Here is an 18018-nt window from a genome sequence, read left to right on the forward strand (position 1 = left end):
CGAACCCGGCCGAGGACGCCAGCAACTTGGTGGCAGGGTACAAGTTGCTTAGACACGCCGTCTTCCGCGAGGGACGTTAAATACGGGGTGCCGTGTGATGAGCTTTCATCGCACGTTAAAGAACCCTCAGGTGGGCAAAAGCAATCCACAGACCGACCGCTGTGGCGTCGCTCATGATCTCAGTTGTCTCGCGACGTAAACACCCAATTATTATTATAGAGACTATCGCAAAAAAAAATCCTCAACCGATCCACCGGTTGTGACAGGTGCGAGGAGGTGCGATACCAGCTCGACACGATATACGCTTCTGTCGCATACAAGTGACGGCGGCCTGTGATACAGAGGCAGGACGCACGAGGGCGTAAATTTATTTCTCCCACACTGTACGGCTCGGCTGAATTCGGCCACACTTCCATCCCTCCACATGTACAGCTTCGCTGTGAATGTAGCCGGCGGTTTCCACATTTTTACGTCAACCCAAGAGCACGATATCCTCCCTGCAGCGAAGCGGTGACCTGGAAACCGAGCAAGGAAGTCCTTTCCTCCACGCCAGAATGGGAAATGAACGTCTCGAGGATACCTACACCGTGGGACGGAGGGATATATGGGGCTGCCGCGTCCATGAATTCCGCATCGGTGATTGCATTTCGAGCGCAGATTAGGATGGAGGCTCCTCAGAGCCGATCGTTGGCGTCTTCGACAAGCGCTCTCTCGCGATATATGCGGCGGGCATTGGAAGGGATAAAATGGTAGGGAGAAAATTGTATCTGGTTAAGCGAGAGTGCCTCCGATACGACTTGCGGGATCTCAGTGAGTGTATTAGCGTCACACAATCTATTCCTAGAACAGAGAAGAAGGTTGTGGGGGGTTCGTGGTTTCAAAGAATATGTGTTCCCGAACCGCAGACATGGCTGCTCAGGTTGTCTTCTCGCCAGGAGGCTCCACGTTGACGAAGATGTTCTTGCTTGCAGCTTTATTCGTACGTGGTTACGAAGTAAGGTCCCTCACAGTGCAGGGACTGTAAGAAAGACTGGTGTAGAATAACTGAACTAACCTGAAATCAGGTTCTCCGTGTAGGCACCATGTTGGTTGTTCCTCTTCCACCCAACACGGTTTCGTTAACGCCGTCCTCCAGTTTTTGTCGATTTTTTTTTATGTTACCTATTATATGTTCTTCTATGTTAAGTTGTCGGGTTTTCATGTGCTACGTCACATACCTTTCCGAGTACCTCCTTATTGCAACCATAGGCAAACAATATACCCCATTTATTTTCCACTTACGAATGGAAGTAGTTCATTGGCAAGCGTTTGAGTGACGTCCATTGCAGCAAGTCCACCTGGCGAAGCCGGAAGGCGCTTCCATAGAAATATACGAGCTATTTCACATGTACACACAGTGTATATAACATGGCGACGGACGACTTGTGCGTGGACACGAGACTTGGCGTCTCGAAGACAGTCCCCAGAGTCTGTGACACAGAAGGAACCACATGGCGACAGACGGCGAAGCTGCAAAAGAACGGACACCACAGCAGTAAGATCTTTTATAAACGCAAAATCACTTTCTCGAAGAGCAAGAGAACGTCGCGCCTTCATTCCCTATGTCTAATATGTAAATAGAACTAGCGGGAGCGTCTGACTATATACAAGCAACTTTCCTGCGAGACCTTTCGTCCGGAATAGACGTCTTTCCACGGTTACACATATTTGGTCGTGATAGTCGCCAGTAAGAGCAACCAGGAGAATGACCTCATCAGCTCGAGTGACGTTTCCGTGACGTTCCGCCTGGACCGCCACAATCCAGCGTTCCTTTCCCACACCTCCTCTTCACGTATCCTCTAGTCGTAGTAGTAGCAGGGCCGGTGCCAGCGGTGTGCGGGGCCTGAGGCAAAGGCAAATCGCGGGGCCTGTTCCACACGATTAAGTGCATACTTGATATTTAAAAAAAAGTAATCCCTGGTTGAGGGCTTCGTGCGCGGGGCCTAAGGCGGTCGCCTTATCGCTCCCCCCCCCCCCTATCGCCGCTCCCTGAGTAGTAGCCATGTCCTATCCCTTTTGAGTCAGGTGGGCTATGCTCCACTTCTGGTAGAAGGTTCGCCATAGCCTCTGCGACTAATAAAATACAGTAAAAAAATCAAAGGAGCGACCGACGCCTGGCGTCCTGGCGCCAAGAAAACACCCCCGTGTCGTCACACTGACGTCGTGAATACGTCTCTCTGCGCGGGAATTTCAAGCCGTGTGGAATTTCAATGATTTACAATGCCGATAATAAACTGCTGTTCCCAAGTCGCCGAAAAGTGAAGCAGGCAATCGGTAATCAGGAAATGCACTATTGATTGCACTAGGAAGTGCACTATGAATTACAGCTTGGAGAGTGAACTATACATTAAAAGATTAGGTGATTTAACGATGGCCAACGCATCCTACACTTGTACGGTCGCTGCACTGGAAAGGAATTTGTCAAAATTTTTTTAGCAAGGGAAAACCGCATTCCTTTTCATGTAGAACCACACGTAACCGTTATGCTTGAGATGTCATAAAAGGGTTAGTAACGCGAGCTGAGCGAAGGTACGTAGTTCGTGCGTACGAAGTACGTTTAAAGAAATGCATATAAAATGGGCCAAAGAGCCAGGGTTACGCATATGCAAAGTTTCTCACGTTCTCCCCAAGTTCCACAATAGATCGTCATATCCAGTTGTCACGTTTCCATGGAAAATTCGCTCTGGTGCCTTTAGCTTGTGCAATACACGGACCGACTGGTTGATTAATAGTTTTGCATTTTATTCTGCGAGTCAATCCCCATCAACGCCACAGTGCAGAGCCCTTCAAAAAGAAACACCTTGAAGCCAAGTGAACAACGTCGACGTCGGTGCCGTTGATGATGCCGTTGGGGATTACCAATAGGCTACGCATTGGGTTTTCAGTGGTTGAGAAAGGTCACAACAACATTCGAACCGTTATCTGCGTCTCTTTCGGTAACCAAACCAGGCATTCTAAAAATATGAAATATTAAAAATAATATTATTTTTCAACATTTTCAAAACTTATTTCCGTATTTTCAATATTTTCAACCTGTACATTGCCACAAAAATGGCTGCGATGCAATGCTAGAAATAAGTTTCAGTCAACCGACCGGCCAAATTTCAGGCGATTGAAGAAGTCGAGTAGGGTCTAATATCCAATCCATTTGCTCTCCTTCCTCTCTTTCCCACTATACAATCCATTCATGCTTGGCCTGTGTTTCTCTCGCACTGTGCAAAAAGCATGGCTTTAGAGCAAGGGAAGCGTGGCAACGTTCATCTCATTTTCTTTATGAGAAGAGAGAGAGAGAGAGAAAGTAGGTTTAAGCCGAACATAGGGATGAGACGGGCATCCGATTTATGCTCGTCCCTGTCTGACTACATCACATACCCTCCCTTATTGATGATTGCCAGAGAGGCTGGAAGAAGCACTGAGGCGTGGAACGGAGCCGTCAAAAAATCTTCGCGGTTGCTGCTCGTCGGTTCTCGCCGTCAATAGCACGCTCCCGTGTGTGTTGGCTGGCTGTCACCTCACTAGATACGATGGTATCTATACGCGGATCATAATAGCGGGTGAGTCGCTCGATAACAGCTCGTCAGAATTGTCTGGATCTGATGGATCGTGAAAGTATAATCGCGGAAGAGAGAGAGAAAAAAAGTCAGAAGTGTTTCTGCTAGGTCGCTTTCGAGCTTCACACGCTTAATAATTCGCCAATACCCTCTGATAACCGACCCGGGATATAGTTGTTGGACTGTTGTTTCGATTAGTGTGTGGTTCAGATAGTGAAATAAGGTAAAAAGCTGGACAATTTGGTAACTTATAAAAAAAAACGATACGAAAAGACCCAGTGCATGCGAAACTGTATTTTATGTCTTTTATATGAGAGTGCGTACAGAGACCGTGCTTATAGGGTAATATGCAAGCGAGCTGGTGCCTACTTGACCTTGGGGTTCCGGTGAAAAAGACAAATGTCTTGCGCTGTTCGTTTCACTGTTCTGTCTATCTGTCTTTTCCCCAAGCTTAGGAAAAGGTTTCCAACGTCGAACGTATAGTACTATGTACACCCTAAGAAAAGAAGAAGAAGAAGAAGAAAAAAAGAAGGAAAGAAAAGGAGAGTAATTGCAGCTCCTAGTCCTCAAATTGCACCACCCCCCCCAATTCCTTCCCATTTTAGTCTCCTAACCGAGTTTACTCCCCAGGACTCCCCACCAGGAAATTTACTCCCCAGGACTAGAAACACTCACTGAACTTCGCACATTGTCTTCTGGATGCAACAGTCTACGTAAATATGTGTTCTCCGTGAATTCGATTGAATAAGGCTATATAACTTATATAACTTCGTAATTTTTCACCCACAGAGAGTAAGAAATAGTTAGCGTTTCTTTCTTGGCAAATTATGGCCTATGCATGTAGCAATATTTTATATCACTCCATTGGCGGGTAGCCAGGGGAGTCACGAGGCGTCCAAGTACGGAGCGACGATCTCTCGTCGCGTCGATCGCGTCGAAGCGAGGATGCGTCGTCTGCTCTTGCCATGTGCTACATCAAACTGCACGGCACCAACGCCACCAATTCACGTCGGATTTTTGGCGCTATAATCAGTGATGAACGGACGGACGGATGCGATAATCCCTTTACCTACTGGATTCTGCTCTATTAAATCTTGTCAGTTGCGAGTCAGCGCTTGTGTTGTGACTCCTCCTGTAGTCCCTATCGTCTTTTCGCGCTGTATCGTCGGATTATGTTTCACCAACTACCCGAAGTTTCCACTGTTATCCATTTAGTGGCAGAGCATTTAATATTACTCATTCCCTCCCCCCTTAGAGTGTACAGCTTGGGACAAAGGTTAACGGAACACCGGGGTATCGCATTTCTTCATTAGAGGCACCCTCGCCGCTAACAGGAGCGGACACACGTACTGTTATACGCCGTGTTCTGAAACTTTTGTCCCAAGCTGTACTTGTACGTTCTACTATACAGGACTTTACGAGAGCGCATTTCTCACAGTCTCTTGTTATTGCGTGATCTTCGAGGAAAGCTTAACTAGTTCGTGTTCGATGTTGGTACGGCCAGGTATGACTGTGAAGAAATCGGGTGAAAAAAGGAAAGGGGAAAGAACCAAACTGGGTCTTCAGGGTGTTTGTTTTGATTCGACGCATATTTTTTGAAATAATATTATTATATAAAATTCGCCAAACTGAACTATGAGATCAGTACAGATACCGCTTTTGCAAGGTGCATGATAATGCCGGGTGGCCATTCTGTCCTAGACAGTTAGCAGTTACCGGGTGACTGCTTACATAAATAAGTTGTTGAGGAAGATGGCATCATCAGTATCATTCCACGCATCATCGTGATCTCGCGCTTGATCAAGCTCCATATTCTTTCCATACATGTGCCATTAAACCAGTTCAGAATTTACTTGGCTCCTTGAGTTCGTGTACATACATCAATAAAAAATTTTTGATTCACGGAAGTTTTTGTATACAACGTTATTTTTCGGAGTTTGAGGAAGTCATTGTTTAAAAAGCTTAGCTCGTTTTTCAAAAATCCCGAAACGAGTACGTGCTTTGAGAGCATCCATCCCCAGATTTTGCACTTGAGAATTCACCTAAACCAAAACCCCAGTGCGAAGTGTAAATCTGTTCGAACTACCATTACCGACTGCGAAAGAGCGCCGGAGGAACTGCCCCTAACCATAGGGAAGACCGCTTATGTGGGACGCTGAGGCTAACGACTAAGGGCGACTATAACCACCAGAAAAACATGATAAAGCATGCACGAACGGAGTTGCCTCAGGAGAGGAGCCGCCGGTATTTCGAACAGAGACTGCTGTTCAAAATATAGGTGGCTCCTGTCCTGAGGCAACTCCCTTCGTACTTCTCTACCGGTTCGCTGGATTTCTACCTGTCTGCCTTATAGGAACACAAGCTCATGCAGCACAATCTGTCAGAAACTAGCACATCATCGTGTAAGAAAATGTTAAGACAATAAAAAGAAATCAAGCAAAACATTGAGACTTTTGGCTGAAAGGCAGGGGATGGGCATTACCTACCCCCCCCCCCCCCCCAATTGTCTTTCATATTCACAAGACTCAGCTTATTCGATTACCACCACATGACATCATGATTCATAATTTGTTGTTATCAGTGTTACTGAGTGCCGTGTTGACCACACCCGTTGTGCACTTCTCTTCCCGGCCTTCTCAAGAGAACGTGTTGCACTGAACGCCAACACCTGATATCGTCCCTACATCACTTGCGATACGCGTGTCATGGCGTTCCCGCGCATCCCGGCAAAGATAAGGTGGTAATCATTAACTTGCGCAGAAGATCAGGTGAACTGGAACGACGAAGGTCACCAAAAGATATCCCTTGTCATAGTAGATACGGACAACCAGAACCACAGGATCACGTGACAGTTACTTCTTAGTAACTGTCACGTGATCCTGCGCACATGATTGGTTAATACAACCACACATGGCAAATAAAAGCAATCGCTGAGCGGTACCCATGCACAGTTGAAGGAAGGAAGGATAGCGGAGACACCGTGTGTTGCAGGGCATCATTATGACTCGTATTCACCTAGGCATCCTCATATTCAGTCTCCTCGCCAGCGTGAATGGTAACGTTGCGGTTGCAACACGATGGTCCATAAGCAATACCGAAATGTTCTATTTCCAGGTTCTTCAACAGCCCACAACAATACGGAGGGTTCCGACACCGAGGAAGCAGCAAGAATGCTCGGCCCCTTCCTTCCTTGGTCGCTGTCGCTTTTCCCATACGCAGCACCGGTGATCAGCAAGACCATATTCCTCACCCTGGCGTCCGGTGTGGCCTATTTAGCGCTCTTCGCTGGTTCATTTTTCTTCCCATCGCTGGGTTCCCTCCTCGGCATCAGACCCTTCACCTTCCGGTCTTTCAGCGATATTAAGGCTGAACACGTAAACAGAGTCGCACGCGCTGTCCAAGAAGCAATTGAAACCACAACGGCTGCTGTGGAGGACAATGCCTCCACGAACTGTCGGCGAAGGCTCGTCTGCGAAATGTCCAAGGCCATATCAGATGGCGTTCCTGCTGTGCCTTTCGTGGATAACCTTTTCAGGTAAGTTCGTTTTTTTTACACCTGCCGCTTTCGTAGGTCTAACTTAACTTTTTTACTTCAGGAACAGTTCCGAAGACACGAATACGTACCTGGGCGCATGGGCCAGCGGCTGGTTAGGAAACGACTGTTCAGTCTTTCACAAAAATTGCGACCTGGCAACTTCCGAGGGTTTCGCTTCAGTCGTCTCTTTCTTCGGTGGCCCTAACAGTTACGTTGGATCACTCCTGACACGTTTCAGCAACGGATCTAGAGATCCCGGGACGTCGACGATGTACTGGGTGACGTCGACGCTGGCTAAGGTCGTAACTTCTACACTTCCATCGGGCTCTACGCCTCCTCCCGCAGTTCTCGAAGCCATCGCAACCACCTTAGCTCGTAATGTCATTGAATCGACGTCGCCTTATACGGAACCTCATCCCTTGGACAAGCCAGTATAATTGCGGGGGAAATCTCGATGCTTTGACACTGATATTTTATACTTCGACTCATGTGACATTCCGCTGTCATTGACTAAATAAAACATTATCATCGATATGGTATGCAGTCTTACCTAGAATTTAGCGATCGTCATGTCTCCTCTTCTACCTGCAACAGATGTAATTTTGTCAGACTGTGCCGTGCGGGACGGAACGCATTTATGACAGAGAAAGCTTCCACATCGACGACCGCGGGTGATCGATTACATGTTGTCCCCCCCCCCCCCCCCCTCTTTAGCTTTCTCGTTGTCCACAAAGCGGATGCTACCCAAGCAGCACAATGTACTGAAAGTCAGGTGCAATAGGGGTGGACGGTATGTGTCTTATCAATGTTCCTCAGTTTCACAAGTCTGTTCAAGGCCTTCCACCTACCCGTCCACCCCTATTGCACTCGACTTTCGGTACATTGTGCTGCTTGGGTACTGCCTTTCTGCTAATCCCGCCGGAAGTGCATGACGCAGCCATGTTCACTGCAGAGCGTTCCACTGTCATCGAGCTGGCATTCATTAGAGTTGCTGACGTTGCTAATTGATATCGGTGCTCAGTACAGCACACGGCCACGATTTTCTTCTTCGCGTGACAGGGTCCTGTGTGTACTGATCTGCTCTTGACTAAAGGATCGCAAATGCACAGACCAAGACGTGCGAAAACATAGCGAAGGGGTGCATCACTTCTGGCAAAATCGCCATCCTGTCCTGGTCAACCATAATGGGTAACATCACTTTCTATTTACCAGCATAAAATGATTAGATAATTGTATTATCATTGTTCAGCACCGTGAAGGAGCCAGAGCCGACCGAAGGAATCCGCGATCGTGACGTTTTCATGTAAAACACTACTGCTGGGACACGACTGAGCGCGTTCCTGATTTTCATCTGTTGCAAGGGGAACAGGGAACGTGTCTTTGAGTAGGCTGGGGTATTTCCTAGATGGGTTGTCTATTTGTTAAAAAAAAAAAGCGATAAACGTTACCTTCATTTGGCAAGATTTCGAGTTCAATTTTGAAAATTAAACTTCCCGTGAAATATAAGTTCCCAGAAGGCAAATACCGTTCAGCGCATCTTTTTCGGACAAGTATATATTTTTTACAGGAATTAGTAACGCGTTAGGTGAAGCACCTTGTATATTTTGCGCACCGAGTCCTTGAGACACGTTGGCTTGTAACAGTTTAAGTAGGAAACTACAAACGTTCCGTGTTTTTCTAGGCAACAGGTGTCACAGTGTCACGCTACATGACTGCGTTCAATCGATTTTTCTTCCCTATATCGTCAAACTGAAGTATGAAGGACACGGCAGCGTCTGATAAGCGTGGGCTTCGACTGTGCTTTTGGCACTCTTGTGTATCATCTGTGTGTATGCAACATATTGAGAACATAGGTACCTTGATTGGACGTCTCATAGAGCGCGTCTTGCAGATGAACTCTGCAAAGGCGATGACGCATGCGAGCCCCAGCCCAGCCAGGAGAACGACGAACACGCCGCCCACCTTAGACAGGCCAAGTTCGCTGGCTGAGCCAGGCTTCACCTGAGACCCATCATCGGCGCACCGATGGTGAGCGTCCACTTTCCACCAGCGGTCTTTCAGCTCTTGTAGAGTTCCTTTCTCTTGTAGCTGCAGGATGGCCGATGAAAGATGCGTGCGGTACGGAGAGCCTGCGCCAGAGATGGGGAGTAATGAATTAGATTACATTTTGGACGGGTAACTATCAGCTCGTATCGCGTTAACCATTGGCTGACAGAGGCGAGCAAGCGGCAACGCGGAAGCCACCTGCTTGTCCTTGGACAAAATGAAATTTGATGGTGCTCCGCAAGTTGTGTTGTCGGTGCTCCGAAGACCTAAAAGAGAGCACTGGTGGGTAAACAGTGAGGAGACCATGCCACCAGTGATTTACCAGCGGCATGGCCGAGCGGGTTAAGGCTTTCCGCTCGTTGGTGGTAGCCAAGGTCGTGCTGAACACTGGGAGGTGGTGGGTTCGAATCCTACCACTGGCTGTGCTGTCTGAGGTTTTCCCTGGGTTTTCCGAAGTCTTTCCAGACGAACGTCGGCCCAGTTCCATTTGAAGTCGGCCCGGGACGCATACCCCCCTGCTTCCCACTCCGTCCTGCTGTCCTCTCTCCATCTGTCCACATCTGTACGCCGCTCATAGCCACAGTTGTTTCGCGGCGCTAACACGGAAAAAAGAAAGCCCAATGATTTATCCAGACCCTCCCTTACAGCACCCCAAGAGCACTTTTTTCACAATGGCCTATGCGCATGCGTATGACCTTGAGGCGCCGGAGAGGATTATCTCCGTCTTCACTAGATGGCGCACTATAGGCACCGTGCGACACCTAAAGGGGGCGCGTTGCTCCGTCGCAACAGCGCCGCCAGCGGCGTTCTTGGAGGTACCCGACGTGATACCACGACGCTCGTTCTATGCATTCTCGAGTGGAACCGTAGTTTGCGTGGCGACCGCCGTAAATAAAAGGGCTGATTTACGAAGCGCAAATAATGTGGAACCTGTGGAGATAATGGAGACAAACTGCACAGAAGCAACCACCGTATTTGTAATGTATCTAACAGTGCGGAAGGAGCTACAGCGACCCGCGTCTCTGTCAAAACATCAAAACATGTGCAAGTGGTACGTCGAGAGGATGGTTATTTGCAGGGCTCGGAACCGTTATTTTTTGTGGTTCGGTTCAAGTTCCGGTTCGAGGTTATCGGTTCGGTTCGGGTTTGGGTTCAGAGCAACCAAAATAATGGTTTGAACCGATATTAATCGGTTCGAACCGGTTTACGTGTGCTGTGATAATCAGTGTACGACATGTGAGTGGTAATATCAGGTTCCGGCGATGGCTTGCTCCTCCTTCCATCCTCTTACTCCCTCACCTCTACACTTCATAGGTACGAAGAGCCATCATGCAGTTCACGAGAGCAGATCATCCTTTACTGTACCGAAAAGTGCTGGGAAATGGCACACAGCGTACCACTAAACTCCATTGCAAAAGGCTATCACTAATTTCCAAAGGAAAACAGGGAAGAGAGCGGTCTCGTGGTAGATAGGAGTACCCCAGAGTCCCATGCGCAGGCCGGCACGTTGCTCCGCGTTGAAAAGAGGGAGAGAGGCCGCTCCTGTGTTTTCTTCCTCCATGCTCTGGGCCACACGCCAACCCCTTTCCCGTGGTCGCTAGAGATCTGCATTGCTTGTGGATATCACTGTGGACTATTAAAATTTACGTCGCCTTCACAATGCGACGCTGAATGAAAAGAAGCAGCCGAGGCAACAATGCAAAGTGTACTGTCGTGCAGCACATCTTTTTTTTTTACACCTCGAATTGCAAAAATGTACAGGGATGTCGTGAAGCTTTAGGAGGTGAGGTTGTAGGAGGTGCAAGGACTCACCACTTCTTAGTTTATCAATTTGTCCGCTCTAGAAATTCGGCAAGATTCCGAGCGATGCAGGGAGCTGGTGCGCGGCAGTCGACCGCAGGTATAGGCGTTTGTACCGTCTGGCGAACCGGTTACCGCATCATATTTTTTCGGTTCAGTTCCGGTTCGTTCAAGGGGAGACAAAAAATGTTTACGGTTCGGTTCGGGTTCGGTTCGGCGAAAACTAACGGTTTTTTGCGGTTTTCGGTTACGGTTCAGTTCCGGTTTCGACCCCTGGTTATTTGATGTCTCACAAAATCTTGGCCTGCTAGCGAAGACTATATAGCGTTTCTCTGACCCAACCACTTGAAACATCATGCTTTTGACTGAGTCTCGTATTCCTTTTGACAGATCACTGCCCCATAGCTTCGTCGCCGAAATCTACATCGTGTCTTATCCACGTAACTAAACATATCTGGTCATAACATATTTTCTGAACCTGTGCTGCAGTTTTTCCAGTACCTTCAGATAAAATAACGCCAAAGAAATCCTTGAAGAAATTTTTTGTAATTTTTATATCGGCTGCCACCGTGGCCTTGCAGCAAGACGGTTGTGAAATGGTCGATGCGTAATTACTAAACTTCTTGGACGACGTAGAACTTCCGTTTTTACTGTGAATGCTCATCAACCAAATTATTGGGAGCAATATTGGCTCTGAGGACTGGCGATGAATCACCTCAATAATTACCTCGAAACAAGTTGCCGTTTAGCCGGTGCATCTGACGTTGATACAGTATCCAGCAGCGTTTCACAGTCAGGAAAGTGGCAGCTGTAAGTTACTGATCATTTTACAGGTCCTTATTCAGTTTCATCGAAACTAGAACAAAAGAAATAGAATACATTCGCTCATGTTGTGCACCTCATGCAAGGGTCGAACAGGCGTCACGAACGCTATTCCCTGCGAGTCTCTCGGTGATATTCGAGGCATAGAAATCACGAGAAATGACACATATCTGGTCCCCAGTGCAGAGTTTCTTTCAGGTGCCTACACAGTTAAAGATGCAACAGGTCCAGTGTGGCAAAGGATGACGCTCGCACTTCACATGTAAACGAAGCTCGCTACCCGACGGCTGTCACGCCAGGTACTTTCTCCGGAGGCCGCATAGCGACGCCACCAGTTTGTCGCACAGTCCCTATGGGGACGACATTAGTGGGGACCAGTGGGGAGACCGCACGAATGGCGCGACCTTGTCGGCCCCACTCCGGACCGGTTTTGGTCCTTGTGCTACCCATGTGGATTTGTTTTGACGCGCGCCGAGCATGGTTCGTTTGAGGGCCGCTAGGATACGACGCGTATGTGAAAGAGGTCCAATGGACAGCCCCTGTGGGGGGTGCACGGGGATAAAAGGAAGGACACAAGGGGGCAACGATGCATAATGTTGTTATACAACTTCGAGGAAACTGCGTTGACGTCCACCCTAAAATCCTTTGCAACACCTTCCTGTACTTGAGATTCTGGATAAACCAATGGATGAAGTAAAAGAAAACGGAGAATATATAGGTTCGAAGGGGGAAAAAAAATACGCAAGGAAACGCCATGATGTGTCCTTTACAATATTTTAACGCGGGTGTGTTTGTCGAGGACGACTTGAATCGATGTCTAGAATGATTAGAATACTATAGCCGCCCTACGAACCTTGCCCACATGAAAAGTCGATGCAGCAGTAACGTCGTCTCTTCGAACCTTCTGACTCATCATCTACGGCTGTCACGACGCCATAATATTTGATATTTCCCATACACGCCGCGTCAACGGGGGCACCAAAGATAAATGAAGTTGCTCGCCGACAGTTATCCGTGCACATCGCAGTGGCCATGAATATTCAGCGCGCGATTGCGACGACGGCTATGGGATCCATCGCGCGCATCAATATTGCAGTCAGGGAGATAATCACTGCATAGAGATACTTTCTAGCAGTAAAGTATGTGGCAAACGTCGTTTCCGTCGCTTCGATACAGTTCCACGCTGATATTGGGAGTGCCATTCGTTACGAAGGGGCGGACCATGTCGGTGATGGATAGGAACCGCTATGTCAGGAGTTTGAAAAATGAAAACACGCACATGCACACTCACATATACATAACGGAGAATGACACACACAGACATACATACAACGCACAATGCCACACACACACACAGACACGCACGCACATACATACAACATACATACATACATGCATGCATGTAGAGGTTTCTTTTGTTTTCCTTCCGTCTTCATCTTCTCATGTGAACCTTTTTGGAGTGGGGTAGGGTCCTGCACTCAACGCAGGGAAACATCCCACATCATCATCCTCATCCATTCATCTATGTTGTTGTTGTTGTTGCGCTTTCCTTCTCTCTGGCTTCTCTTGGCTCGTGCTCCCACGGCTAGATGGCGCTGTGCCTTTAATATGGCGGCGACCACGGGAAAACGGTGCTAGATGTTGAGCTTTCGTCGAGCAAGCTCATTGAAAGGTCATGCATTGAGGAGTAGCAGACACGTACTCTTGCAAAGCTCAAAGAAAATTATTTGATAGTTCGGCGAAGGCAGGAAGTGGAAAACGTGCTTCATAGGTGTACCGTTTGCAGGAGAAGCAACCAAGAAAAGGAAAGAAAGAAAAAGAAAGGAAAAAAAAAAAGAAAAGAAAAGAGAAGGTCCGAGAAGGCACCACTGCGTTCCTGCTGACAGAGTTCAACAGTGGCATCCATTTGCTGTTGTAGGAGTCGATTTTGCAGGACTGCTTTACGTTAGAGACACACACAATCATCAAGGCAATGTGAAAGTGTACATCGCCATGTTTACTTGTGCTGTCGTAAGGGTTGTCCACCTAGAAGTTTCACGCGGCATGTCTGTTGCACGCTTAGGGACAAAATGGGACGGTACCCGCATATACTGGGCGAACGTCTACTGGACATGCGACCGGCCGGGCCAGCAAATAAACTTGTTCTATCAACCGCCATCGCTTTTTGTTTCTCTTCTTTGGTGCAATACCTACGTTACTTTACAGCAAGCAAAAGCAAGGACAAAACAGACGAAGCTGGGGGGGGAGACGAAAGCAACGAAACACCCGAGAAGAAAAGGGGAAGGAGGTTGGTCTGCGCATGCGCACTTGGTCCTCAGCTTTTTCCCGCGCTGTTGATCTTGACCGCTGTGAATGGCTCCCGGAGATCACGTGGTTTGAGAGCTCGCCATTTTCCTGGACCATTGCGTCTATGGGAGCTTCCGGTGTCTGGCTCTACCCACGGGGTAAAGTAGCATAACGTTTGCGGTCCGCAGTCTTTTGTTAAATTCACTGTTAGCGCCGCGAAGCAACTGTGGTTATGTACGGCGTACGTACAGAAGTGGGCAGATGGAGAGAGGACAGCAGGATGTAGTGGGGACAGGGACAGGGGACACGTTATCCCGGATAAAAGTAAAAGACGGTTCTTCGCATCGATGTGAACCTGCATTGAAAGTTTCACAGCGAAAAAGGTAATGGAACCGGAGAAAATGGGCACCGCGAATACGGTGGTGGTAAAAGAGCTCGCCGTTGTCGGCCTCACAGAGGTGGGCAACGCCACGACTGACGCTCTGGGGGGAATGGGCGTCCTGGGCCGACTTCTAAGGGAACTGTGTCGACATATGTCTGACAGCGTCTGAGGAAAACCCCGGGAAAAAACCCCAGACAGCACAGCCGCCACCGGGATTCGAACCCGGGTACCTCCCAGTCTCGACGTGACATGGCCAGCACACTAACCACTGAGCCACGCGAGCTGGAACCGCGAATACCGAAACTCATGCGGCTCTGACGTCACAGCGCTCGCCGCCGGTGAGGCAGCGCACGAGAAGTCACGTGCTTACAAGCTGCCAATGGGAAATGACGCAACTCTGAGCTCTGTGACGTCTGCGCTTTGCTCGGGAGTGATTTCGAGCGCTTGTATCTCGCTAAATAGGACACGTAGAAGAATAATTTTTTTTCTCCAGTATTCTGGCGTGCAGTACAATGCAGCGTCCATGATGTCATGAACCACATCTATGGAAGTGTCCCAACCCCTTTAATGCGACGGACACACCATGATCATCGTCAGTAGTGCATAATTGAGCGCACGTCTCGCACATCGCATCTTGCCTTTCATCCGTCGCGAGGGCTATTCGTTTGGGAAATAAACATCGCATTAGCAGCCGGAGAAGACAGCAACCAGACCAGAAACCTCCTTTCGCTTCCTTGATTTTTTATGTTTATTTTTCGTTTGCCGAACACGACGTACATATGCGAAAAAAAAGCGACTGCTTGCGGAACGCGAAAGTTTCGCGGAACAGACAAGACACGAAAAATGTAAACAGGCAGAGCTTGGCCAACTTCTGCGACTACTGTTTAGGAAGTCGTGTGCAGGCGTCATTAATAATCGTCGACTTGCGCTTCGAGCGCGAAATTCCGCGGTTTCTTACCACCCACCGAAAAGAAGACACACTCGAGGAGGGAATTAATGTCACCTCCTAACAAATTGCAAAGGCGGCGCGTGCAGTGTGAGTTATTATAATGGTCGGTAATTCATACTCTGTGACGTTGCACTAAAGGGTGCGGTAGCATTAAACCGTATTTACATATGGGAGGCCACGTTAAGCACACTCTTACCGAGCGAAGTTGCTAAGCCCGTAAGGCTTAGCTCGCTCGCAGAGCTGTGACGCGATGTTTAAGTTGCGAGCAGCGCGGCGTGTTTTGGATTGAAGGGAAGTGACAGGGGAAAGTGTTCGCGAATAGAATTAAGTGTTGGTCGATAAAAACGAGTTGAATGGGAGCTTTATCGTAGATTAGCTGATTCATGATAGGTTAAAATGAGACACATCAGTCCCTGGAAATAGTGTTTCTTTTTCTTTTTTTTTTTTGCCTGACCGATTCTGCATAGACTTCCATGTCCATTTTTGCTTGTAAACAAACGACGTCTTCAACACGGCTTTCGCGGCACCGTGTGATGTCATCAAGGCTTGGGTGCATAGCTCTGTGTGGGGTTAAGACAATCGTGTCGTCTGCTACAATATCCGTCGTTTTGTACCCAAATTAATTTATGATAGGGTGCATGAACAATAGCTCCATCTGTGTAGGGTTAATACAACCGTGTCGTCTGCTACGGTATCCGTGGTTTTGTACCCAAAGCGCAGCCCACGCTGCGCTGACAACATTGTACGCGTAATAATTAACGATACCTAAGCTTAGTTATACCTTAGCTTCACCTAAGAACTAGGTAACAGAGGAGATGCGAAGTTGGTGTAAGTGGGAACAGCATTCATGCATGGTGACCGATGGCGTCAAAATGGCGGCCTGGCCACCTTCGCTTCTGCAAGGGGCGCAACTCCAACCTAATGCGATGTGACAAAAAAAAAAAAAAAAAAGACTCCCCCCTACAAAGAGGCAGCTAGTATTCGCACCCTAATCACGGCGACTCAAGTTTATCTCGAACCACCGTTACCACCGTAAAATGACTGAAGCTGTGATACCCAGAGTTACCAGCGCAGTTTTCAAGAAAGTATGTAAAATGAATGAAGACGACGGCGTTGAGTTGCGTCTCGTGAACCGATCATTCTGGATTTAATTCGTAGCGCACTAGCACTACTATACCATTTGCAATGAGCCAGCTTCGGAATACAATGTAACTGGACAAGTTCTACCTCGACCCTGCCTTGGGTGGGGTACTTTTTGTGCTGATAACAGCGGGTCAGCAAATGCTGCTGCTGCCGGCGTTAAGAATAGGAAGACATACTTGGAAAAATGGCGACTTAGGGCAATCTGCCAAAATCGAAGCATTTATTGGGCGTCCTCTATATCAGAATGTCTCGGCGAGTTAGTAGCACTCTTTGTAGTAGACTTTTTTTTTTCAGTAAACTTTTTCTTACCTGATGGTGTCGCGATGCCGTATCCTTTGGAGTCCAACAGGCCTCCGATCTGTTGAAGCTCGCAGTCCCTTTCCACAATGTACTCGATAGAAGTGGACTCCATGAGGAAGGCGTATTTGCCGACCCGCACTCGACTAGCACCTTCCGCATTGGACTCGGTCAAAGTAGGTGGCTGTGCGCTGGCCATCGTCTGCCACATTTTCTCGTATGTTTCGAACTTGGATTCCTGCGGAGGGCGATCCGCGAGGATTAATTCCGAAACTTGGAACACTCTGCAATCTCAGCCTGTCAACTGGGCCGGGCAATATAAGAACATTCGAAAATTTAAAGGGACATTAAAGTGCAAAAAAAAAGCACACGGAACGAAAGATGGCGTTACCTTGACATCAATACAAAAGGAACGGGGTGCACCGGTTGCGTCGTTCGTGACTGATCGCCATTGACGCTTTCTTCTTTCTCTCCTGCCCGAGAAGAGCGACAATGCGGAGTACGCTCCCATTGGTCTCCTAAAAACGATTTTTCCAATCATCGCGGGAGATCGTTTGAGGTGACCAATCAGAGGCCTCACCGCATGTCGCCCTTCTTGAGAAGGACAGGGAAAGGTTAAATTGTGGTTTCTTTCGCTCCATCATAAATCACGAACGACGCAACCGATGAATCTCGTTCCTTTTGCGTTGGTACCAAGGTAACGGCATCTTTGATTTTGCGAGGAGAAATCTTTGCACTTAATGGCCCTTTAAGTGCAAGGGAAGCGTATATATATGCTATTCTTTTGTGATTCAGTTAAACCTTCAATTCTATATGTTGACTGGTTTGTGACCGTGCGATGAAAACGTGTGTATTTACTGACAGATGCTGAGAAGCACAGTGCCAGGATGCGATGCTGCAAAAGGTTCCGATGGCACGAACGTTCGTTAGAAAATTTCAATCGTTCTACGGAAATTAGTTTAATAGTTTTTGTGTGGGAAATGAGAGAGCGTTCCTGTCCAAATGAGTTTGGTGTAGCACGTGGCAATTAACCGCTCTGAATGGGAGAAAAATTGACACGCACACACACATATTGCTTGTGGTTCACAATGCATGGGTGCTGTGCTTGCTAAACTCAGTGCGGATAAAGCGGGATGTAAGACTTTGGTACGTCTAGTGCTTTACAAGT

The 18018-nt window shown here is 48.0% G+C and overlaps 2 protein-coding genes across 2 annotated transcripts in view; one reads left to right on the forward strand and one right to left on the reverse strand.

Annotated features, from left to right (window-relative positions):
- Nucleotides 1-1247: 1247 nt before the first annotated feature.
- LOC135400973 (glutamate receptor ionotropic, kainate 2-like) overlaps nt 1248-18018 on the reverse strand; it is a 163797-nt gene continuing 147026 nt past the window's right edge. The window contains exons 13-16 of the mRNA XM_064633031.1: nt 16863-17088; nt 8983-9254; nt 7676-7710; nt 1248-1509 (exon numbers count right to left, since the gene is read on the reverse strand). Coding sequence (XP_064489101.1) covers nt 7693-7710; nt 8983-9254; nt 16863-17088 — 516 coding nt within the window. The 3' untranslated portion in view covers nt 1248-1509; nt 7676-7692. The remainder of the gene's footprint in view (nt 1510-7675; nt 7711-8982; nt 9255-16862; nt 17089-18018) is intronic.
- LOC135400975 (uncharacterized) lies at nt 6537-7657 on the forward strand. The gene is made up of 3 exons (XM_064633034.1): nt 6537-6645; nt 6705-7125; nt 7187-7657. Exons 1-3 carry the CDS (start codon nt 6591-6593, stop codon nt 7560-7562), a joined length of 852 nt encoding a protein of 283 aa, XP_064489104.1. The 5' UTR covers nt 6537-6590; the 3' UTR covers nt 7563-7657.

The sequence above is a fragment of the Ornithodoros turicata genome, chromosome 7 (assembly GCF_037126465.1).
Source record: "Ornithodoros turicata isolate Travis chromosome 7, ASM3712646v1, whole genome shotgun sequence".
Lineage (NCBI taxonomy): Eukaryota > Metazoa > Arthropoda > Arachnida > Ixodida > Argasidae > Ornithodoros > Ornithodoros turicata.